The sequence below is a fragment of the Bos javanicus genome, chromosome 27 (genome assembly GCF_032452875.1).
Source record: "Bos javanicus breed banteng chromosome 27, ARS-OSU_banteng_1.0, whole genome shotgun sequence".
Lineage (NCBI taxonomy): Eukaryota > Metazoa > Chordata > Mammalia > Artiodactyla > Bovidae > Bos > Bos javanicus.
The window spans coordinates 19,342,096-19,368,161 of record NC_083894.1 but is presented as its reverse complement, the minus strand read 5'-3'; the positions used below and the strand labels follow the sequence as shown (position 1 = coordinate 19,368,161).

The 26,066-nt window shown below is 37.4% G+C and overlaps 1 protein-coding gene across 2 annotated transcripts in view; it reads right to left on the bottom strand.

Annotated features, from left to right (window-relative positions):
• Positions 1-215: 215 nt before the first annotated feature.
• The window catches only part of FGL1 (fibrinogen like 1), a 52,802-nt gene continuing 26,951 nt past the window's right edge, over positions 216-26,066 (bottom strand). The window contains exons 1-8 of one of the 2 annotated variants that reach the window (XM_061404311.1): positions 24,323-24,448; positions 17,632-17,711; positions 14,683-14,863; positions 9,304-9,463; positions 8,979-9,076; positions 5,274-5,362; positions 4,821-5,008; positions 216-570 (exon numbers count right to left, since the gene is read on the bottom strand). In XM_061404311.1, coding sequence (XP_061260295.1) covers positions 411-570; positions 4,821-5,008; positions 5,274-5,362; positions 8,979-9,076; positions 9,304-9,463; positions 14,683-14,863; positions 17,632-17,703 — 948 coding nt within the window. In that variant the 5' untranslated portion in view covers positions 17,704-17,711; positions 24,323-24,448 and the 3' untranslated portion in view covers positions 216-410. Of the gene's footprint in view, positions 571-4,820; positions 5,009-5,273; positions 5,363-8,978; positions 9,077-9,303; positions 9,464-14,682; positions 14,864-17,631; positions 17,712-24,322; positions 24,449-26,066 lie in introns of those variants that run through there. The other variant, XM_061404309.1, reaches the window with a different exon arrangement.

Below are 26,066 nucleotides of genomic sequence, written 5' to 3'. Positions count from 1 at the left end.
TTCATTGCTAACTCATAATATTTACCATCCAGGCAGCTGATTTGGCCATCCATCATTTCCTAAACTTTTTTCATGTATTTTTTAAACTGTATTCATATGTAATTTATTACATATCTATGCTATGTTGTCTCCCAAGTCATGTATATACTGTATGATTTTATATTTTGCTCATCATCTCTTATCAGAGCCCTTTGCACACAGCAATTCAATAGATATTAATATAATCTACATTTATTTGGTAAGTATCACATATTTGCTGTATGGAAAGTACCTGAAGTAAGAAAAGTGAGAATGAAAAGTAGTGCACATAACAATTGCCATCATCATACATGTGAATATTCAGATTTGCTACATTTTTCAAATCACTTAAACCAAGATAAACTGCAGAACTGAAACTCCAGCAGGGACAATTAAACAATATTTGGAATGAAATCATTTGGCCTAATTTTCATAACCACAGATTTCAAGGAATACCACCATCCATGCCAGGTGTGCCAGACAATCCCATTGTCCGTTTTAGCGGTGTAGGGACCCTTGTGGTAGAAGCCATTCAGGTTTGCAGAGTGACACCTAGTGGGAGGAAAAATAAACATGAAGCAATCAGACTAGAAAAATATCCTTTGAAACCCTTATTCTGTGATCAAATGGCTGAAAATATTTTAACTATGAATTCTGCCATTTTTTCTTTTTTTGAGGGGGGGCTATCCCTTGTGGCTTATGGGATTTTAATTCCCCAACCAGGGACTGAACCCGTGCCCTTGGGAGTGATTGCACAGAGGCCTAACCATTGGACTGCCAGGGAATTTCCTGTGCTGTTTTTGGATAAGAGAATATTTAGCAGTTTCCAAAAGCCAAGAGATTTCTACAACATGAGTATTTTAAACTGGTGGGTTTTAGTACCATAACAACTCTCAGGATAAAACCCAGGCCACTTATAGAGTATTAATTTATTTATATCTGGCTGCACCTGATCTTAGTTTCAACATGCAGAATCTTTGATTTTCATTGCAGCAATGCAAAACCCCACTCTTGCAGCATGTGGGATCTAGTTCCCTGACCAGAGACCAAACCCAGGGCCCCCTGCATTGGGAGTGCGAAGTCTTAGCCTCTGGACCACTATGGAAGTCCCACTTATACTGATTAAAAAAAAAAAGTAGCTCTGTTCTTAACAGACTTTAAATGAGAAAGAAAGGAAGGAAATGAGAGAGGGAGAGAGAGAGGCAGGAAGGAAGGAAGAAAGAAAAACAAGCAAACAAAAGCATGACCTGGTAAGCCTGAGCCTTAGCCAGAGTGGTATGGGTGTGGTGCGCTGCTCCATTTGCCAGCTTCCCTGTATAATTTACACTTAAAATGTTCATCCATCTGCTGCCAAGACTTAGCTTTCATAATTTCAATTCCCTTCCTCCCTCTTGAGTCACCAGTATATCAATTATTTTAACCTCAAAGGGGTAAAGAAACAAAACCCAAACCATGATTTAAAGTTTTCTAGTATCAACTAATGATCATCTGTCTTAATTGCGGAGTTTATTATTTTTACCTATATTGTTCCAACCAAGATACACTGGTTAGGTTATCATAAATCTTAAAATGTCCCCCTTCCTCTTTGGGATCTGTACATTTTGCTCCTAATATGGCTAAACGAAGAGTAGGCGATAATTTTCTGGGTACTGTTATTAAATTAGTTACTATATATTTCTTTATTGCTACAACCAATGAAAAGATTTCAGACACTGGGACATAGAGGAACATGCAAAAGAATAGTTCTAAAAATCTATGGAAAGTGCCTGAATTACTGAGTCAAAGTAAGCATGTAATTTACCCGTCAATGTTGAGTGGTTGACTAGCCTCACTTACAAGCCCTCATAATTCTTTCCTGCTAATTGTCCCCACAGTCCTCCTAATTTAAATTGATGTAACTAATCAAAACCATGTATGCTAAATCTTCAAGTGTTAAGAGCCTGTTATGTTTTTAAAACTGCATGGAAAGTAATGGCAAAAGAGAAAATACTCTAGACTGAGCCTCCCAAATACATATTTTGACATATTCTATCTTCCTAGAGATATCTACTATATATATTAATATTTTTCTATTTAGTCTGTGATTTGAATCCTGTTAGGAAGCTGACTCTGGTCAACATAGCAAACCTTAGCAATTCTAAGACCACTTTTTCCCAGCATCTTTCAGGTTCTAGAACAGCCTGGACTTGAGGCTAGGTTGGGAGATTGTTGGGGCTTCCTTGGTGAAGAAGTAGCCTTGTGCACACACATGAGATGCTACATTGGTAAAGAAGAGAAGACATCAACGCAACGCTCAGTGATTGGTTTGCTATGATGAGAAGGAATGCCTAGTAGGTGGGTAAAACTTAGAAATGCCAAGAGTTTATGTAAATTGGAAGAACTATGGGACAGGAGAAAAATAAGAACAAAACAAGAATAAGGAGGAAGAGGATGATGGAGTTAAACCATAGCAGAGGCAGGCATGGAAGAAGTAGCACTGAGCTGCTGGAACAGTTGGCTTTCTCTTCAGCTTTTCTGACTTTCCACCTGCATGATTTCATTTGACTCCAAGGATAATGGAGCTTCCTTGGGTGGCTCCAGCAACTGAATTGCCTTTCTTTGTCTTCCCTGAACTCCTATCTTTAAAGTCAAGTAAATCATTTATTATTCCACGTTGAACTGTGTGCCACTTATCATTTAATTGGGTGGGTACTTGGTTTTGATCTGCTAATATTAACCAATGTGGTTGTTATTTCCATGTATGGAATTCTGTTACATTAAGGGGTGCTTGAGACTTTGTGAATTATAGACAAGTTTTACATAATGTTGATAACTCTTACATAATGCTAACTTAGAGGGAAAGGGGAAGAAAAAGGAGGATAAAGAGAAGGTGATAAATACAGTTTTAAAGAGAACGAGAAAACCATAAGGGAAAAAGATCGTCACCACCTTTGTTTGATCTGTTAAGTAGGAAAGATAACTTTGGTTTTCTCTCCCCTCTCACTGCTGTGTATGTTCCACTTCCTTTACAAATGACCAAAATTTAAATGGACTCAAACTTTGAAAAAAGCAAAATCCAGATAAAATAGTGTTTATATATTCAATTTGATATTCCACACTATATACAGCTAACTGTACCTCCATAGAATTTATGACTCTAAAATCAGCACATCATAATAACTCAAGATGTTCATAAGGAGGATTCTCATGATTTTATAGAAAATAGATCTATGTCTGGTATACCTCCACTTAAAAAGATGGAGGATTCTTTATGTAAATACTTAAAAAGTATTTACGTAATGAAAAAATGTTAAAATTTAGATTGTGGAATTTAAATGATTAGTCCTCAATTACACGGAAAACTCAGCACTCCAGACATACTCACGAAGGATTCTGTAATGGAATGTTTAAGTGTCCAGATATTTTGTCTTCTAAAGACAAAAGGAGATGTTCAAAGGCCATGTACTAAAGAAAAAAAAAAAAAAAAGCCCATGTATGGCGTAACTGTTGAACACAACTGCTTTGTAGACATAGTGGGCTTATCAGGTTATTTTAAAGAATGACTGAATTTTTCCATTCCTGCCTTAACTTTGTGATGACAACAAAAGGTACTGTCTGGAAATCATCCTGGGTGAAGAATAGTTAAAGGAATGAAATGTTAATGAATAGTTAAAGAAGAGAAAACGTCGAGGAGCACAGTAAATATTTTCTTACCCAGACCCGAAGAGTTATGTTGAAAAAGAATACAGTTACTCTGTAACTACTGAGGAAAAAAACTGACAAAGTAATAAGAAGCAAGATTTCAGGTTAATACAAGAAAATGAAGAAAAGCTGACATAGCGGACTTCCCTGGTGGTTCAGTGGTTAAAACTCTGTGCTTCCAGTGCTGGGGGCCTGGGCTCAGTCCCTGGTCAGGGAACTAAGATCCTACAGGCCCCACAGTGCAGCACCCCCATAAAATTTTCAATACACAAAAAAAGATTAAAAAAAGAAAAACTGATTTAGTACAATCAAAAATGGAATGAATTTGCTGATAAAGGAACATTGGAGTATTCAACCAGAAGATAGAATTAGGTTTCAGGAATGTTAGAGGAAATTTATGCATTGAGAGGAGCTTGGGTTGAATGATTTTAAAAAAGTCACAGTAAATGTAAAACAGTATTACACAGAAAAATTTATAATAACATGCTAGGAGAAGGTGAAGAGCTACCTGGTTATTAGAATGTCGAAAATGCTCTGTATTTCTTTGGGTCAATTTGTGACCCACTATGATAACTCACCCGTAACTCCATTTGCAAACAATTTTTATGAAAGCAGTAGTTTGATTTTTCTCTATGACGTATCTTTCAAGCTTGACTAAGGTACACAGTGAACAAATCCTCAAAGCTACTTCATTACTGAAAGATTCTAATAAGGATGATTACTTAATAATACCAGTATTACAAAGCAGACCAACACTCCTGCATACGTTTTAATTAATGCCCACCAGTCAGATATCTGGAGAAGACAATGGCAACCCACTCCAGTACTCTTGCCTGGAAAGTCTCATGGACGGAGGAGCTTGGTAGGCTGAAGTCCATGGGGTCGCTAAGAGTTGGACACGACTGAGCAACTTCACTTTCACTTTTCACTTTCATGCATTGGAGAAGGAAATGGCAACCCACTCCAGTGTTCTTGCCTGGAGAATCCCAGGGACAGGGGAGCCTGGTGGGCTGCCGTCTATGGGGTCGCACAGAGTCGGACATGACTGAAGCGACTTAGCAGCAGCAGCAGCAGTCAGATATCATCAATGCAATTGCAACTGTGTTTAAGAAACATCAAACCTGTTAAACCACCAGCCAGACTGATCCTCTTTCGCACAGTTCCCTTCGTAGTTGTCGTTGTCTCTGTCCCACGTGCTGAATTTCATTCTTTGGTGACTGGCCCACCATTGCACTTCAGGATGAAAATTTCCAGTAAGGGAGTCTCCAGCGGTTCCAGAATATTCCCCAATATGTAAATCATAGGAATTCTAAAGAAAAAGAGGCGATTTCCATGATCAGTTGTTACTATTTTGTGTATGTGTATGTGTGTGTTCAGTCACTCAGTAGTGTCTGACTCCTTGTGACCCCATGGAGTGTAGCCCGCCTGGGTTTCTCTATTACTATTTTAAAAACAGGCTTATGTAATAAATAAAAGATCAGGCTCTATCACAGATTTTTGTTTCTGACTTTGGGTTTTATATTGTATGTTTTACACATTAATTTGTGGTGATATGTATTTGAAAATGTTAGTACCTTTTCATCTCCAACTTTGAAATTTTTATATTGAGCATAACGGCTATTTTTCTCAAAATCTGCAAGGTCGATTTTTAATGTGTAATCTCCTAGGAAAGGGAAAAAACAGAAATTGTAGGTTTTTTTTTTTTAATGTATGAGATGACATTTACTTCAGTTCAGTTCAGTTCAGTCGCTCAGTCATGTCTGACTCTTTGCGACCCCATGAATCGCAGCACGCCAGGCCTCCCTGTCCATCACCAACACCCGGAGTTCACTCAGACTCATGTCCATCGAGTCAGTGATGCCATCCAGCCATCTCATCCTCTGTCGTCCCCTTCTCCTCCTGCCCCCACTCCCTCCCAGCATTAGAGTCTTTTCCAATGAGTCAACTCTTTGCATGAGGTGGCCAAAGTACTGGAGTTTCAGCTTTAGCATCATTCCTTACTGAGGCTTAAAAACAGTTTGTGGCTCTATTTTACTTACACCATTTCCTTCTACCATGAGGCAGCTTTCAAAGAATAAACAGTGACTCCATTGTATTTACAATATGCATGTTTTATTGTGTATTTTACTTGGAAAAAGTTAGGAATGTAATATTAAAGGTAGAACATTTCTACTAGATCTATTATAGATAAGAGCCAGTGTAGTTCACTTGGCAAAGAAGAACAGAAAGCAAGTCATTTTTCAGTACATAGATTAAGAAATCTAACAGTGAATAAACAGAAGTTTTGTGAAGTTTAAAAGTTGACTTTTTTTTCTTACTTTTGGTAAGGATGTTGATCTTCAACATTAAATAATGACTGAAATAGTTGATACCATCAAGTAATCAGCTTTTCTTCATTATCTCATCATTTGCAAATAACAAAGACTACTCTTTCAGAAACAGAACTATTGTTAGAAACATAAAAAGTTATAAATCAAACTGACAGTCAGATAATATATTTGTATTCAATCCTTCTACTTTGATAAATAAAATTTCACAATGACTAGTAAGATCAGGTCTGAATTCAGAGTCTTAGCCTCTTCCTAGTTCTAAGCTGGAATATAGCAGCAGGTCATGCAGACCTGGCCCATGGTCAGCCTGCTCTCTTGTCCCACCCCAGTCTCCATCACACAGAGCAAAGGGCCTTGCCCACACTTATGGACATTCCAGACTGCACACCAAGCTCTGTTGACATCCAAAATAAAAGCCGTTTCTTTACTTCCCCTCAGACTTAGGGGTGCACACATCAGATGTACAATTTTCCTACAGGGGGACAGATGAAGAAGAGGCATGAATAGGTCCTGGAGACAAAGTCAAGGCTTCTTCAGTAGAGAATGCTGGACTCTATATCGCCAGAGTGAGTCTAGGAGACTCTCTGGCCCCACAGATTCCTTGGCTCATGGAGCTCTCTAAAGTGGGATTTCAAGGAAGAGGCCGCTTTAATCTGATCAAAAGGTGGTAAATGTTATGTGAGCTAAGACTGTGAAGTGGACTAGAGCAGAAATAAAGGCTAAATCAATGCTCCTAAAAAGTACTTTGCATTATAGAAGAGGTTTAGACTTTTAGGTAACCATCTAAATATCTCTTTAGTCCACGAGTAAATAAAAATTCAATTTTGGATCATTTCTAAATTAGCTTTACTGCAAACACTTCCAGCCAAAATTTATATAATGGGGATAAAGTTATTTTAAAGAGGCAACTCCTTAGCTTTAAATGTTCTCATAATTAAGAAATGCAGGGGGACTTCTCTGGCAGTCTAGTGGTTAAGATTCTGTGCTTTCACTGCACAGGGCATGAGTTCTATCCCTGGTCTGGGAACTAAGATCCCTCATGCCGCACATGGGGGATATTGTGGTACAGCCACAATATTTTTTTGTTTTTAAATAAAAAGGAAAGAAAAGAAATGTAGGGAGAAAGTAACTCTTTTTCCTTGGGATGATGTTCTATGCAGTTGTGATCCCTGGAACTGATAAATACATTTTTGCCACCATGAGAGTAGCCAGCCTGAAATACCAATGAAAATGTGAAGCAGATATGTTGCCAAAGTGCATCTGGACAAATAAATACTTAATAATAATTTGAAAAATAATATTTATTTTTAAAATAGTTAATTAATAATATTTGTTGTTGTTTAGTTGCTCAGTCATGTCTGACTCTTTGCCACCCCATGGACTGCAGCATACCAGGCTTCCCTGTCCTTCACTATTATTAATTAATAAGTTTAAATTCTGTATGTTTAGAAGGATCCAAGGGTTACTTCTTGGGGTTTTCATAGTTTCAATGAAAAACCAGATGCATATTAATATGTAAAAGAAACAGGAATTGGTATGATAAATGTTATATATCTATCATAAAACACAAGTAGAATAATAAATACTTTGAAATTTAGAGAACACTGATCATAAGAAGAATGTACAAAGAAAGCTTAAGATTTCTAGGATTATCCATCCTCTCTAAGTTACTATCCTGGGGTGTTTCCAAGATCTCTATAATACTATTATGAATATAGACACACAAATCACTTTCCTTAACTTGTTTGGAATGAATAAACCTTGCTCTTACAATTAGTGCCTTGCCAGTGTGATTTAACATGCTTTCTTGAGCAATACAATTGTATTTTATGAAACATTAAGAATCAGATTTGAGTGGAACTGACTACAATCTCAGGTAGAAAGTGAGGTAAGGAAGATAAAGGACTGGAGCAAAAGAACATGGAAAAGGGAAGCTTGGAAAATATTAAGCTAGTGATACTTTAAACAAATGTCAAACTCCAGTGAAAGACATCCATGCAAAAGCAGATAGAGGGAATGATACAGATGTCTGCAATATACTTGGAAATGTCAAAGAAATGGATCAATGGATGGATAGAAGAAAAGTTACAGGATTAAAATGTTAATGTAAAATCTAGGTGGTAGGTTGAAATCTCTTCCAGTTTTGTTGTATCTTGCAAGTTTTTCAACTTAAGATTTGCAAGGGGATGGGAATAAGAACATTTATATTCTTTGGTATTTGATTCCAAAAACAGCCATAATTCCTCAATTCTTCACCTTTCCCTTTGCAATGGGACTTTAAGTCCTCCCATTAAGCCTATTTCCTTTCTCCTTACATCTGAGCTGGTCCTGTGACTTGCTTTCACCAAAACAGAAGGCAGTGTAAGTGACTGTGTGCCATTACTGAGTCTAGGTCTCAAGTTAGTTATGTGCTTTCATTCTCTTTCTTAGAACTCTGCTTCTGCTTCAAGAACAAGTCCAGGCTAGCCAGCTGGAAGATGACGGACCATGTGGAGTGAGCTGGACAGCCAGCCTCCCACTGATGAGGAAGCTGGTCACCAACTCATGAGCAAGCCCAGCGAGATCAGCAGAGCCCAGCCCTAAGGAGCAAAACCACCCAGCTGCCCTGTATATTTGTGAGAAATAATAAAGAGTTGTTGTTTTAAGTCACTAAATTCATAAGTGGCTTGTTATGCATACAATATATATGTTTTGAGTCACACAAGTCATTTAAAAGAATGATTATGACAGTAGATTTCCTTCCCAGAAACAGAAAAAATGTATGTGAGAAATATCTCTCCCACAACCTAGGTCTAAGCAGCCACCTTTTACAAAGGAGATTATTTCCCAAAAGGGATTATTGGCCATCTGCAAATCATAGTAGTTACTGAATTTGTTCTAGGATTTAGAGAAAAACAGTTGTGTTCCCTTTTTGTATTTCCAGTGAATTTGGTATGAGGTAAACCTTACCTTGTGTGGTCAATAAGTGAAGATTTCTATTACCCAACCAATATTCACCATTTTTTTGGACAAAATTTCCAAAGCCATTTTCATAGTCACTCCAGTCTCTAAAAAAATGAAAGTGAAAGCTGACTTTAGCAAAATCCAAACGGACCTTTGCAGTACCCAAGGTGCACACTTTTACCCCTACCCACAATATCTTCTTGATTAGCTAATGTACTTCTATTTAGAAAGAATGAAGTTCTAATACACTTCAGGTATAATAAAGAGGCTTAACTTTGGTAAACCTCATATTTCCTACTCCAAATAAATCCTTATATCATAATTAGCACACCTGTTAAAGTTTTCACTGCCATCAGATCGTCTCTGAATTACAGTCCATCCTCCTCCATCAGACATGTCACAATAAACAGAGAATTCTGCTGGGCTCTGGAGAGGTTTGATTTTATAAAATCCACTCTGCTTGTACCCGTCATTGAAAATCTCTGAACAATCTGTTTGGAAAACAAAGTAATGTAATATTTGTCATGTGTCTTTTTTTTTTTTTTTTAAAGGGAGCCTCTGAATGAGATTACTCAATACTAATGGAGACAGATAAATACATGATGTAGATAATCAGCTGTTTAAAACTGCATCTTGTACATCTTCCAGTGGCTACTAGGAAGTTCTTTTTTTCTAGATGATATAATTATCATCTGACTTCTTGATATGATCATGAAAAAAATAAAATGGTGAAATAGGTATATGGTTTCTCATTTCTGATTTTTTTAGAAGAGTCTGAAATTATGTTTTAGTTAATTACAGTATATTTAAGTGAAACATTTTATCAAACAGTACAGAACTTTTTTCTCTCATGGCACTAAAATGAAAGTAGAAATATAATACCAAACAATTTAATACAGATTATCTTGATTTACAGCATTATAAATCATTCTGAACATCTGGAAATGAACTCAAAATAGTAATCTTGTTAGATTCTTATAACCTCCCAGTCTCACCAGAGTTTTTACTCACCCACTGAAATTTCGAAGAGTCCATGCATTCTTAGATGTTTTTGCTAAAAACTGCAAGTTTCTATTATTTCATCCCTGCGGTCTTCTCTGCGCTGATATTTCTTTGACCACTGAAGCCACCAATTTGTCACCAAAAAATAATATCTGTTTCTTAAATCATGTGCTGCTGCTGCTGCTAAGTTGATTCAGTCGTGTCCGACTCTGTGTGACCCCATAGACAGCATCCCACCAGACTCCCCCTTCCCTGGGATTTTCCAGGCAAGAACACTGGAGTGGGTTGCCATTTCCTTCTCCAATGCAGGGAAGTGAAAAGTGAAAGTGAAGTCGCTCAGTTGTGTCCGACTCTTTGAGACCCCATGGACTGCAGCCTACCAGGCTCCTCCGTCCATGGGATTTTCCAGGCAAGAGTACTGGAGTGGGTTGCCATTGCCTTCTCTGTAAATCATGTGAAGGTGGGATAAATTAATAATCATTGGTCTCATCTAGGCTGATCTGGGCTGAATTAGAGAATACGGCTGATATGTGTGTACTAGATCACTTCAGTCAACTCCAGCTCTGTGGGATACTATGAACTGTTGCCCACCAGGCTCCCCTGTCCATGGGATTCTCCCAGGCAAGAATACTGGAGTGGGTTGCGGTGCCCTCTTCCAGGGGATCTTCCCAACCCAGGGATCAACTTGGCGTCTGCACTGCAGATGGATTGTTTCCCACAATCCTCCTGCATTGCAGGTGGATTCTTTACCACTGAGCCACCGTGGAAGCCCATATGGCAGACAGGAACTCGCTATTGTTTAGATGCCCAGGCAGCTCTGCTTTAGGGTAGCTGAATTGATGGCCACTGTAAAGAGATAGTTTCAAGGATACCCAATCACAATTGGGTATTTCTTTAATAAAAAATACTATAATTTAACATCACGAACTTTCAAATTTTACCCTTATTATTTTGTTCGTTTCCTCCTTTTTAAAAAAATGTATTTTCTACAATTCTGTAACTATAAATGGTGATGGATGTTAACTGGACTTAGTGTAGTGATCATTTCACAATATATACAAACATCATATCATTATATTATATACCAGAAATTAATATAATGTTTTATGTTTAATTGTACCTAATGAAAATTTTCTTTCCCTGATTGACAATTTCATTCTTTTAGCCTATTAAGTTCTTTCTTCATTTTCATTGTTCTGATGCCAAATTGTCTATAATTTTGTTACAAATAAAATATATCCCACATTAAATAGATTGAACAGGCAATAGGAATCAGAGGAGAAACAAAAATAAAGAACCTTAGTCACTTTCTAAAACCCTCATCAGGTTGAGACCCATCATTTACTACTGCTTTGGTGAGATGTCCATTTTTCTAATGAGTTAGGCCTTAATCATGTATTTATTTTTGAGATTCAGAAGCCCCTGTGTTCTTTTCCACATCCTGGATTATTTTTTTTTAATCCTGTTTTGCAGTTAAACAAGAAGAAAAACAATGTGAAAATGATTATCTAAAATTAGTTCAAGGTTGTTCAAAAGCTTACATCTTGTGGTCAAGTACATTGCACAGCATTTTTCATTAGAGTAAGCAGATTTTTTTTTTCCACTTACTTTTTTTTTAAATTGGAGGATAATTGCTTTACAATGTTGTGTTGGTTTCTGCTGTACAACAAGGTGATCCAACCGTAAGTACACATGCATCCCCTCCCTCTTGAGCGTCCCTTCTAGCCCGCCCCACACCCCCAGGTTGTCACAGAGCACCCTGTGCGCTATAGTGGCCTCCCACTGGCTATTTTACACATGGTAGGGTACGTATCTGGAGAAGACAATGGCACCCCACTCCAGTACTCTTGCCTGGAAAATCCCAGAGACAGAGGAGCCTGGTAGGCTGCAGTCCATGGGATCACGAAGAGTCAGACAAGACTGAGCGGCTTCACTTTCACTTTTCACTTTCCTGCATTGGAGAAGGAAATGGCAACCCACTCCAGTGTTCTTGCCTGGAGAATCCCAGGGACGGGGGAGCCTGGTGGGCTGCTGTCTATGGGGTTGCACAGAGTCGGACATGACTGAAGCGACTTAGCAGCAGCAGTGGCAGCAGCAGTGTATATATCAATGCTTCTCTCTCAATTAGTCCCACCCTCTCTTCCCCCTGCTGGGTCCACAAGTCTTTTCTCCATGTCTGTATCTCTATTCCTGCCCTGCAAATAGGTTAATCAGTACCATTATTCTAGATTCCATATGTATGTGTTAATATGCAATATTTATTTTTCTCTTTCTTACTTCACTCTGTATAAGCTTGTTAGGAAAACAGCTCTTTGCTTACATTTAACCACCTACCAAACAGCTGAATAGTAAAGACTCACAAGGTTCAGACTATTTCCCAAGCAAATATGGGAATAATTAGCTATAACATTTGTCTCTGGAAAATTCTGTGAATATGGAGTTTTCAGCCAACATTTTCTATTTGTTCTTATTTTATGCCAACTCTGAATTTAAGTTTTTAAAAATTTTTGATCTTCCCAGAGGAAAATGCCAAACAGAACTTAAGATTCAGAGGAAAGATTTCCACTGAAAAAAACAAAAACAAAACCCAAACAAAGAAAAAAAAAATGCCACTAGCTCAATTTCTTACAGCAAATAGATTAAGGAGCCTGCTTTGGGAAAATGTGACTTTTACTCTGATAGAAAGTTCAAGCAATAGAGGGTTTAAAATATTAACTAGATATTTCAAACTACGATTTCAACCACCCCAGAGAATAGACAGAAGAGGGGTAGAGGGTTAGAGAGATCTGTGCTCACAGGAGTTTAAAAAAGAATTTTTGGATACTTACATAATGCTAGAGTGAGGCCAAGGCTTCCTGCCCTCTGTTTGACAAACAGTGTGTTAAACTGGGTGAGGTGAATACGCTCTGCTCAAGCATAAAGCAAACCGTGCTGGAAGCACGACTGTTGAAGCTTCACAAAGGGACGTGCCAGCCTGCCAAATGAACTTTTTCCTTTTGTCCCAGAATGGTGACTGAGAACCAAAGGCACTAAGTACCCCCACATTCTAAACTCGAAGGAAGGCCAGCCTGAGCTCAGCCACATGCCACAGAGCATGCTGGGAAATGCCAGGAATGCCATCCTCAGCCCCAGGCAACATAAGATGAGATTTAGAGGAGAGAGAGGAAGTTGCAATATTGCTGTGCGGAGGATTGGTGGGCTCTCTCCTCTGAAAGTAAGGGAGAGAAGATATAATAATGTAGGTAGAGAGCTGGCATTCATTGAGCCAAATGAGAAATGCTTTTGTAAGCATTTCATTAGATCTATTAACTTATTTGATCTTTACACCAAAGAAATAGGTATCCTTATCACTCCCATTTTACAGATGAGGAATTAGAGGCACAAAGAGGTCAAGTAATTTGCTCAAAGGCCACTTCTAGCAACATGTGCAACTGGATTTTGAACCCAGGCTTTGGAGTCTCTACTTTAAACGCTACACATACTGCCTTTTGAGATACTGTCTCGTAAATACTGGGGGCTCCTGCACAAGGGGCCATGGTTAAACTAGTGGTCATGTTGGCCGAACAGATGATGCTAAAAGGCTGTTTTGATTGTCAACAATAAGTGTGAATTTGGTAGACTAATCTTTTAATAAAGGCACATAATTCAATCACACCCAAAAGCTTAAAAAATACATTTAACTATATGTTGTATAAAAATCATGTGATTTGTGCATTGTTTTCAAAAATTGCCAGGTTGTATGTAATTAGGTGTTTCCTACTATGAGATGAATTAGGATTCAGAAAATAATTGATTTAGTAATAATACAGTAACTTATAAATAAGAAAAAAGAAATTTATTTCTATGGATCATATACATAAATATTTAACCTTTTTTTAAATTTAAGGAGACCAAAAACATACCCTTTGGTGTGAGCAAATTTTTATATATTTTATACATTATATATTACGCTAAATATATTATGTATTTTCTTAGAATTTATGTTTTATTATGTATTTTGTTTATTGAGTGTTTTTTTTTTTTTTGCTCTTGATAGATTCTCCAGTAGTTTTCCTGTATGCTGAAAAATAGAGTAAAATTGAATTGGATTTGTATTTCATAGTTTATTCCTCCTTCTCCTCCTTCATGCTTACAACATCTGTAAAGAATATTAAATACAGATCTACTGACTTCTGGAATTTTCTTTTAGCTGTTATACCCCCAAACAGTCACACAGGATGTCTATTATCCATCTTAGGGGCTCCCCTCATAGTTCAGTCGGTAAAAAATCTGCCTGCAATGTGGGAGACCCAGGTTCGATCGCTGGGTTGGGAAGATCCCCTGGAGAAGGGAAAGGCTACCCACTCCAGTATTCTGGCCTGGAGAATTCCATGGAGAGTCAGACACGACTGAGCGACTTTCACTTTTTATTATCTATCTTATCATTGTGTCATAAATTTTTTATTTAAAAATCTTTATTATTATTATTTTTAATAAGCTTTGGCTTAAAAAATTTTTTTTTGGCCAGGCTGCACAGCATATGGGATTTTATTTCCCTGACCAGGGACGGGACCCATGCCCCTTGCATTGGAAGAGTGGAGTCTTAACCACTGGACCACCAGGGAAACCCCAATGTTAAGTTATTGAAACACTTAAGAAAATTAGATTATGTAAATGAACTATACCCCAATAAAAAATTAAGGAAAAAGAAATAAAAATAAATTCTGACCTGCGTATTGCCTCTTTCCTCCAAGGTCAATGACACTATTCTCCTCTCCTTTATCAAGGAGCTGGACTTCTTTCTCATGCAAAAGCTGTGAGATCTTGACTTGTTGCTGCTTGACCCGGGTCTCCAGCAGGTACACTTGGGCTCTGAGCCGCGCCTGCTCCTGGAGGCAGTTCTCCAGAGCCTGCAAAGTAATGTGCATATCGTCTTACAGAAAATAAGCCCCCGGAATGAGTTGCTAAATGTATGGTTCAATTTTGTCCCCAGTTCCCATTTCAGAATAGTATTCTAACTAGGAAGTGTTTAGAGGTCCGAAAACCATGCATTTGAAGAAAAAGAAATTATGGCTTACCAGAATAAGAAATTTTTGAACTAAAAAATGCTATAATGTAAATGACCATGCTAAGAGCTTTAGAGTCGCTGCTTCATTTGATCCTCATAACAATTCCATGAGATAGGAAAGAGCTCATCTTTGAGTAAACTTGCTCAAAAATTCTCAGTGGGCAAGAAGAGTCTGGATTCACATCCAGTTCAAGGTCCCTGCTCTCAATCTCAATATGTCTTCTCCTGAGTGCTTTCTTAACAGGAAAGTGCCTTATGCATGACTAGTGTTGCAGTTTCTAAAATAAACGAGGCTTTTGAATGATCTTTTGGTATTAACATGTTTAAAAATATATTTGAATGCTTATAACCTGATGACACATGGCCATCTTTATAAAGGATGCTACTTCAGTTCCTCCTGTCCCCGAGGATCTTACCCATTTACCTGTTGCTAGAAATATGACTGGAGTCACTTTAACTTTGTATAGTGTTTTTCCCTCAATGACTTCAAAAAAGGGATGGAGAAGCCTGAGTTTTTCAGTTGAATCAGCTACTTTCTTTAACAAAGGCAAATAACCCAAGAATGCTGCACATGAACGAGTTTATCAGTTCCTTTCTAAAGTGGCATCTGACTGAGCAGATTCCTCCAGAAATAAAGCAAATTCGGTGAGTTGGGAAGGGGAGTTGCAGAGGTGGGTCTCCTGGGAAGAGCTACTGAGACCAAGAAGCTGTAATAAAGGCTCTTAAGTATTTAACACTGGGAGAGTTACTTGGGGACCATGAAAAAAAAGGACAAAACACAAATTTTTGCCACTTTCCCATTTTTACTTTGACATCTCTGTTTGCAGCTCATGTCATGATCTCCTGTGATAAATGCAAATGTTTGCTGAGAAATTTCGATTCTTAACATGTAAGTGCTTTATAGTACTTTTATATTATTTCCTTTTATAGGCATTTAATTAGTCAGGTATATTTCTCAATTTATATTCACATAACTTTCTGTTCCTATCTTTATCTGCTACCTTATATGTATTCCTTCCATAATCCTCCAGGGGATCTTCCCAACCCAGGGATCGAACCCAGGTCTCCTGCTTTGCAGGCAGATTCTTTACCAGCTGAGCTACCAGGGAAGCACCTTATATATATTTCTTCCATAAATTGGAGGACCTACTGTGTTCTGGGCACTCTGTTAGGCAGTTTAACAGTAGATATCCTATTTGAGAAAAAGAAAGAGGTGCGTTTTTTCACTATGGACTATAATGTAAAAACAGAAATTCAACCTCAAAACTGAAAGTCTTACAGCAAGTGAGTGGCAATGAGAATAGAGACCCCCTCTCTCCAATCTCCAGTACCAAGTCGCCGACTCGCTCCTGGCTGTTTCTCTAGTACTATTTCTCTTTCTTAAAACTTTTCATTTCTTTCTTTATTTCTGGCTGTGCTAGGTCTTTGTCGGTTGGTGAGTGCAGGCTTTCTTTAGTCGTGGCAAGCAGGGGCCACTCTCTAGTTGTGGCGTGAAGGCTTCTCCTTGCGGCTTCTCTTGTTGCAGAGCACCGGCCCTAGGGCACGCAGCTTTCAGTTGTGGCGATTCCGGGGCTCTAGAGCACAGGCTCAGTAACTGTGGCACACGGGCTTAGTTGCTTCTCAGCATGTGGTATCTTCCTGGATCAGGGATCGAAATCCTGTCTCCTGTTTTGGCAGGCAGATTCCCAACCACTGGACCACCAAAGAAGCTATTTCGTATTTTTGTAACTTTCACCTCACCACTCTTTGATTCATTCTGTTTGAACCAATTATTTGCTTAGCCCTCTCAGTCACACCTGTCTAAAAAATGAACAGCAAAGTCATTTTAGGGCATCTGGAATTCTGCCTTGCTTTCTAACAGTGGAAGATTGGTTGTGATACTGTTAAATACAGTGAACTATACAATTTAAAGTGACTACAGGATTACAGGGCAAGAATGTTCAATTTTTATGTGACTATATATACCGTGTTAGTAAACTTATTTAAAACTTAGTGGGGGAGCTTCCCTGGAGTACAGTGGCTGGGATCTCACCTTCTAAACCAGGGGTTGCAGGTTTGATCCCTGGTCGGGAAGCTAAGATCCTACGTGCCTGGTGGTCAAAAAAGCCAAAACATAAAACAGAAGTGATATTGTAACAAATTCAATAAAGACTTTAAAAATGGTCCACATCAAAGAAAAAAAAGATCTTTAAAAAAATTAGGGATTTTCTTTCTCCTACAACTTTGAGTAAACGAGTGTTTTCACACTTTTATTCATGGAGGGAGGCACAAGTGCATTGCAATTACTTTCAAATAATCTGTTTAGTTTACATGGACAGTGTCCAATATTACAAAGCTCAAGGTAAATCTGAAAGAGCTTTTAAATTCTTAATACCATGTAACCACCCAAATAACCTCAGTAAATCAAAAAGACAGTGTAAATACTGATTTTTTACTCTAAAAAAATTTTAAAGCACTTAATAATGCCTATTATGTGGCAGGTACTTCCACAAATCTTTTTTAGTTTTCCTCCTTAGTTTTTTCAGTGACAAGTTACTACAGTTTTTTTGCAAGAGAAAATTAAGATCAAAGCAGGAATTAAAAATATAATAGTTTTTGTAATAAGCTTACCGAGCTTCCCCTGCCCATTACCAGAGCAGTGGTGACAAGGATGAAACTAAACATCTTCGCCATTTTTCCCATTGGAAGAACTGTAGGAACAAAAAGAATTTAACTTATTGTGAATTTCTTATGAGACCAGTGTTGGCTTGACTCTACGTGATCCAGGAGCTCAGACACAGCTCTAGGTCGAGTCTAATCTGTGAGTTGCCAAGGAAATTCTCGGATTTTCCCAGGCTTCCCCCCACAGAAGGATGCTCACTGTTATCTTGTAGAGAATTGAAGCAGTTTGCAAATATAGAGGCAGGTCTATGGTTCTCTGGAGTGTGGAAAAGGCACAGACTCTTTAAGCACAAAGACCTGGTTCCATATTTTGGCTGGTCAGTTCCTAGTGGTGTGACCTCACACAGCTTACTATAAAATGCTCCTGATCTGTAAAATGGACATCATGATTCTTACTTTGTAGGACTATGGCCATTTTGATATTAATTTTTCCATATACCCTGGCATGTGATAAGTGCTAAATGATTAGTTACTCATTTTGTACAGGGAAGCCTGTTTTTATTTTGAGAAAAAGGAAAAAAAAAGTTACAACAAATAGGAAGTAATATGAATTGCTTTTCTTAATGTTTTAATGTGTAGGCAGCTAATGAGATAAAATAAAACCTGAAGTTCTCTTTAAAGTTGTAGAAGAAAATTAATTTTACCACTTGAGATTATTCTTAAAATCAATCATGAAGTCATGAGTCTTGATGAAAAATTTTGCTCATCCTCAAAATAATTTCTCTATGTCATCAGTTGTGAATTCTCATAAATTTTAGAAGCTCAGGAGCCTAAGAGGACAGAAATATCTGCATAATATTCAAAGAAATTTTATACCTATGGTTGCTGCTAAAAAAAAAAACAAAACTGAAATCAACTGAATTATTTATTTGTCAGCCTATTTTTATCCTTATAAAACCTATGACCACAGGTCCTTTCCATGTATCTCTTTCTGAGTTTCTATGTAATTAAAAAAGTGGGTCCTAAACTTTGGTGCCCATTGGGATCACTTGACGAGCTTTAAAAACATTTCCATGTCCAGGAATTGAGTCTAATGTCTAAAGGTGGCAGTCAGGCCTTAGAATTTTTAAAAGACTGCCAGCTTTTTCCAAGGAGAAGGCAGTGGCACCCCACTCCAGTACTCTTGCCTCGAAAATCCCATGGATGGAGGAGCCTGGTAGGCTGCAGTCCATGGGGTCGCTAAGAGTCGGACACGGCTGAGCGACTTCACTTTCACTTTTCACTTTCATGCATTGGAGAAGGAAATGGCAACCCACTCCAGTGTTCTTACCTGGAGAATCCCAGGGATGGGGGAGCCTGGTGGGCTGCCGTCTATGGGGTCACACAGAGTCGGACATGACTGAAGTGACTTAGCAGCTTTTTCCAATGGTCAGCAAAGTTTGGGAAGCAACGATTTAGGGATTTAATAGACATATTTTTTCCAGTCTATTTTAACAAAATAGGTAGTTCTCAATCCTTGTGGGGCCATACAAAACAACAACAACAAAAAACAGCTACAGTACGAGAGGGGCATTACTTAAATTCAGGGGCAAATAGCATGCATGAGCATCTTGGGAAACATTACTATATATAATGTAAATTTTTAGAATATGTGAAATTTGCACATTACAGAGAGTAATAAAGAGTCTCCTAGATAAACCATAAAATTTTACTTCACACAATTTTACTTTTGGCTGATGTATATTTTTATTACATACCTAGAATTGTGCTATGCATTTGACCCAAAGACTTTTTTTTTCTTCTAATTTTATTTATTTTTTAACACCAAAAACATTTTGCATTGGGGTACAGCCAGTTAACAATGTTGTGATAGTTTCAGGTGAACAGTGAAGGGACTCAGCCACACATATACATGTATCCATTCTCCCTTAAACTCCCCTCCTATCCAGGTTGGCACATAACATTGAGGAGAGTTCCATGTGCTATACAATGGGTTTTTGTTGGTTATCCATTTTCAATATTGGGCTATGCATTTTCTAAGCATCTTATTTCATCCTCAAATAATTCTCTAAGGCAAGTATTATTATCCGCATCTTACAAATGGATAGATCAGAGATGTCAAGTCACTGAATACCTAATGTTCCTTCACGAAGCACAGGACTTAGGAACGGATAAGTCATAGTCGTGTTTTAGAAGTGAGAATGATCTTCACTGGAGAAGGTCAAGGAGCAGGGCCTCTATACCTCTGTGCATCTTGCGTCCCTTTGTGTAACAGGCATAAATGTATATAGAAAGGAAGACCATGCAGAATACAGGTTCAGGGTCATGGGCCCTCCAGGTAGGAAGCCTTTGGCTCCTGTGAAGGAACATTAGGTCAGCCTGGCAGGAGAGGAGACAGCAGCACTAACCAGAAGCAGTCCTAGAGAATCCTGGGGCCAGCAAGTGCTACCTGATCATCAGCTAGCTGCTCAGCACTGGCTCACATGCTGTGGGAAAATAACATAGCTGCCTCATCAAGGCAATGTTTGGGGGAAGAAATTAAAATAAATATTAAAATGGAAAGAAAGACAACAGAAATTTAGCATACATGAAGCCATATGTAGTTAAACATAAAAACTAAATTTTTCCAGATGAACTCTCAAGACAAAATTAATTACTTCCTCCACTGTGATCTCACACTATGTTTACAGACCAATAAAGCATTCACTCACTCAGGGAACAGTGTGCGCTTGCGTGCTACGTATGGTCCAGGCACTGTGCCAGGTGATGGAATTATCATCTAGTCGGCTTTTCACATGTCTCTCTCCAACTGCTTCCCTTTGTCCATGATTCTGTTTAGGGTAGGGTTTTTGAAGGCAAAGGCCACATCTTGGTAACTGTTGTATCCCAGCATCTAACTGAAATTGCGGTGACTCCAATATAAGTTTAGAGTTTCCCAAGAGGGAACATCTTTCCCAGCGGGGAAAAATGTGATTTCCTTGGCATAAAACTGGTCTGTTCCCAGTGACATAATTCCTCCCCTGTGCTTATCCTTGTCAGGGGGAAAACAACGAGCTAAGTATATTTTGAAAATACGTGTTAAGAAGGAGTTAGGGACTTTGGGTTGGATTGAACACATACATTTTTTTTTTTTTTCTTTTTCACAAAACCCCACTAGGAAAGGAGTAAAGAAAAATGGAAAAGACAGGGATTGACAAGGTGGAGGAGAAAGAGAGAGGATAAAACACTTTGCATGCAACGTCAACAACAGGACAAAAAGCACATGGCAGAGTTCACAAAACTGCTAAAAAAGAATTATTTTAAGAAGAGATATTTGGATTTATAAAATCCCCAAAGGAAAAAAAAAATGGAAAACTTAATACCTAGAATATTAAAAATTTGGCTCTTAATGGGCAGCTCAGTTGGTAAAGAATCTACCTGCAATGTGGGAGACATGGGTTCGATCCCTGGACTGGGAAGATTCCCTGGAGAAGGGGAAGGCTACCCACTCCAATATTCTGGCCTGGAGAATTTGATGGACTGTATAGTCTATGGAGTCCCAAAGAGTTGGACACGACTGAGTGACTAGCACTTCACCAATGGGGCTAAAGCCATTATCATAGCTATCTCATGATAAATTATTAGTTTGACTCTTATTTTCAGTTGGTAGTAAATATATTTATTGAGCAAAATTACAACAGTTATGCTGCTATTTTTAAAAAATCTCATTTGTACTCTTATGGTCACTTATTATTTAATTTTAAAATTTACCATGAAGTTTAAGTAGCAAAAAGTAAAACCAAACCAAACCAAAAAAACCCTCCACATAATGGAGGTTTCTTAACGTGTAATAGTCTTCTACATATAATCATACAAAAAAAAGAGGCAAGAATAATCGTTTTATTATAAGCAAGCAAAAGAAAATAAAGACAAAAAATAGAAAATGTTCTTTTAAAACACATAAAAGAGATTTTAGAAGTAGAAAGTATTGTCCCATGAGGCTAGAACACACGGTCAAAATATAATTAAAGGAAGTGAGATCATCTGGTCAAATGTCATCAACATTTGAGGAAACATTTGAGGTTCAGAGAGGGAAAATAATTTGCCTAAAGAAATAAAACAGACTTACTAAGGAGATTCACATTAACTTAGAAGCTTTAAAAATGTACTACCATTTGTGAATGTGAGTCATATGAATGTGAGTCATACTGTTTTTCTGACTGAAAAGAATCAATATAGTGAATGGATTATTGATTGGGGTTTTTCCTTTTTCTTTCCAGTAGGAAAAGTAATCTCATTTTTCTTATAAAATAGCAACCAGATCTTCATTACTTTAATTCACTTCCAGCAGCTATCATATAAAATATTCAGGAATCAGGAACTAAGTTATGAAAACTTTTGCCATTCTCACTTTAATATTATCTGTTGAAAGTATTATATTTTTGTTTGGTTCATCACATTCCCTTATATATTTGTGGGATCAAGTATTTTATTTCAGAAATGAATAAATTAGGTTAAAAAGAGAGCTTTAAAAATTGTTATTTTTTCCCCCCAAATTGAAGTATAGTTAGAAAGCAACCTAAATGTCCATGGACAGATGGATGAATGAAGGAGATGCAGTGTCTGTGTATATATAATGGAATATTACTCAGCCATAAAATGAATGAAATAATGCCATTTGCAGCAACACAGATAAACCTGGAGATTATCACATTAAGTTGAACTGAAGTCAGACAGAGAGAAACAAATACCATATGATATCACTTATATGTGGAATCTAAAAAAAAATGACACAAATGAATTTATTTACCAAACAGAAACAGACTCACAGACATAGAACACTTATGGTTACCAATGGGGAAAGGGGCAGGGACATTAGGAGCTAGGGGTTAACGTATACACAACACAATACATATAAAATAGGTAAACAGCAAGTACCTAATATATAGCACAGGGAACTATGTTGCTGTTTAGTCACCAAGCTGTGTCTGACTCTGCGCCCTCATGGACTGTAGCCTGCCAGGCTCCTCTGTCCATGGAATTTCCCAGGCAAGAATATTGGGAGCGGGCTGCCATTTCCTTCTCCAGGTGATCTTTCGGACCCAGAGATTGAATCCATACCTCAGGCGCCTCCTGCATTGGCAGGTGAATTCTTTATCACTGAACCACTTGGGAAGTCACAAGGAACCGTACCACTTTGCTATACACTTGAAGGCACCATTAACTATACTTTAATAGAAAAAATTATGTTCTTAAATCTGTATCTGAATCTGGCTCTTGTGCAAGGAAAAGTGTGTGTTAAAAGTGCTCTGGGAGATACTGGGAAATTATTTAACATATATACAGATTGCAATGTATTAGATTTTGTAGAAAATAAAGGGCCAATGAAAAGCTTTGGCAGGTTTCTCTTGGTCTCCTGAAATTTCCAACTCATTGACAGTAAAATAGTCAAATCTGATCTTTCCCAGAGAAAGGAGGCAGCCCTAGTCTGGCAGATCTTTAAACAATAAGGCATTTTAAAATGCTATATATATTTTAACAGTCATTACATTACTTTTATCATCTTTAGAATAATTCCTGAGACTATCTTAAGACCTCTAAAATTCCCTAGTGCCTCCATTAGTAACCCCACCCATATTCTACAATATTGAAGAAGTATTTAGGTATAAGAAACTTGCTTTGAAATTCTCATCTCCATCATTCATTATAGTAACCATTACTGTTTTGCAAATCTGGCTTGTGGTGAAGCTATCAGATTATTCACTCTTCATTATACAATTAGTTGTATTTACTTTACAATGCTTTTGCTTTGGCTGTCTCAAAACTTTAAATTATTGTAAAATTGAAATAGTTTCAAATGGTGGTCCTTTGATGTACTGTATTATTTGATACAAATTGTTCAAAGTGTTAAGTCTAATTTCTTCCCAATAAACATTTTTAAGTTAATTAATTATAGTAAATTAAAATTAAAGGCAAAATATTAACTTTAGGGCTATAAAGTTTTATAGCTAACATGTAAGTCTTAAAAACACAATCACCAAACAAACATACATTACTAGCATGTAAAATTTCAAAAATGGTATGTTTTAAGTGAGCTATTATGAAAGGATACAAGATAGAAGAAATTAAAAAGAAGAAAAAGTTATTGAAGGAAGCATATTTAATCAGTTGGCATTCTCAGACAGCAGTGCTTACACATATTAATGTGTCTCATATTAATGTAAAACAGTTAAACAATTACCCATTAACATAGACTTAGAGACTCCCTTTGGGTTATTTTCCCCTATTTTTTTCCCCCTCTTTTTTCTGGTAATGGAATATAACAGTATTTTTGTTATTTATCTCAAGAGTGTATACTCAATGAAAGCCTTAAAAAGCCAAGTAAGTTTGACTTCCAAAAGACAGAAATAAAGAACAACATATCTGGAGTTTTTACTTCTGAGGTAAAAATTATAACATGGTCCATTTTGTTTTCTATTTTGTATTTAAAGTTGCAATCTTTTTATTTACATCAAGTTCTCATCTAATTCATTCAAAATGTATCAGGAATGGAAAAGAGATGTAATTCTAATCTCTTTTCCAAGCTGCAGAAGCGGACATCTATCTAATCAACATCGTTCTCAAGAGCCAACAGTTGTTTCTTGAGTTGTGTTTTAATATCGTACCTATGAAACAAACTAGCATTATTATAATTATGTCAAAGTGCTGAGAAGTTAAATACCTTGCCTAAAGTCAGAAATGAGTCAGAGACACAGCTTAGGCGAGGTCCAGTTGCTCTGCCTTCCAGGCTCCTCTATCTGCACTCAGACTTTGTAATTGCTTCTCCACTATTTGATTAGAAAAACGGACAATGTTGATTCTGGCTTCAGTCCAGAAATAAATAGATGAGGAAATCAGTTTAACTGGAAGGAAAACTAAAAAAGGAGATTCAAGGACAAATTCTAATACTCTGATATTTTTCTTGTTTTCCCTATTTGTATGAATTTTTATGAAAGATCCAATAATATATCTTTATAAAAATATATCTCTGATTTTTTAACCTTTTACTATTGTGCTCATCCAGAAAATTTTTGTACTTTGACTAATTTAAGTAATGCTCACTTTAAGATTAAGTAAAACCAAAGTGCAGTGGAAGCTTTGCTTTATTGTACTAATGATGATAAAATTTTACCTATAAAAGATATGGATTAAATGTCATTTCAATTACCATATGGAGAGAGCCAGATTTTTCTTACAGAAAAAAAGTGGCAATATTTGCCAAGATGAAACAGTTTATTTGATCTTTAAAATATACAAAAATATTCCCTGAGGGGCAAAATTGTGAAATTTATCTGTAAGCATCAGTTATCCTCTGAATGAGCTGTTCCTTTTGTTTTAAATTGTAGAGGAGTTTGAATGTGTGAGATGTTAGCTTCATTATTCATATTGTGTAATAGTTTCAGACTGGAAACCCAGGTTCATTTCTATTTTAATTCTGTTGTAACTCACACAGTCCTTTGCTGTTTGTTCTTTGATCACTATTTATTAACTCAGATTCCAGTAAAAAGTTGTTTCTTTGCTGTTCTTTTCTGAACTCAAGTATTACTGGTGTTCAGCCTTCCCGTTAAGCATTGTCACATTATTCCCTGAGAAGTTTTCCAGTTTATTAAGGAAAAGGTAATCCTGCTGATTTATTGGAAAGAAAAAGTCAATTAGGTTGGAGTGATTTACACCCACAGGAGAAGTGGAGATTATACATTCATAATAACAAATTCAAGCTGCTGCAGTTAAATTTTAAAAACAAAGGTATGGGATTATTTGGCTGATTTGATAATTACCTCTGGTAAAATGCAACATTTTCAAGTAAAAATGTTTTTTTTTTTTTAATCCTTGTATCCTTTTTGCCTCTTCCCTGTTCAAGCATTTAATGAGCCCTGTGCCTACTTCCTCAGAGGAGGGACAATCATTGTGGTAACAATAGCTAACATGTGTGGCACAATTATGTACCAGACATGGTAAAAAATGAACTCATTCAGACCCAACAACCCTATCATCAGGAATTGCTATCTTCATTTCACAGATGAGGAAACTGAGGCACAGAGGTTTAAAGAACTAGCCCAAGGTCACATATTAGCAAGAGGGAGAGCTAGGATTCAAAGGAAGACTGGCTCAGAATCTGTGCCCTTTACCATTAAAGATGGTCAGTGCTGTCTGTCAAGGATCTCTCCAGCCCTATGCCTCAAGAGAAACTTGGAAAAAGCAAATTAGACACAGGGACAGAAAAAAAAGTAAAAGTGAAAGTCACTCAGTTGTGTCCGACTCTTACAACTCTATGGACTGTAGCCCTCCAGGCTCCTCTGTCCATGGAATTCTCCAGGTGAGAATACTGGAGTGGGTTGCCATTCCCATCTCCAGCGGATCTTTCTGACCCAGGGATCGAACCTGGGTCTCCTGCATTGCAGGCAGATTATTTACCATCTGAGCCA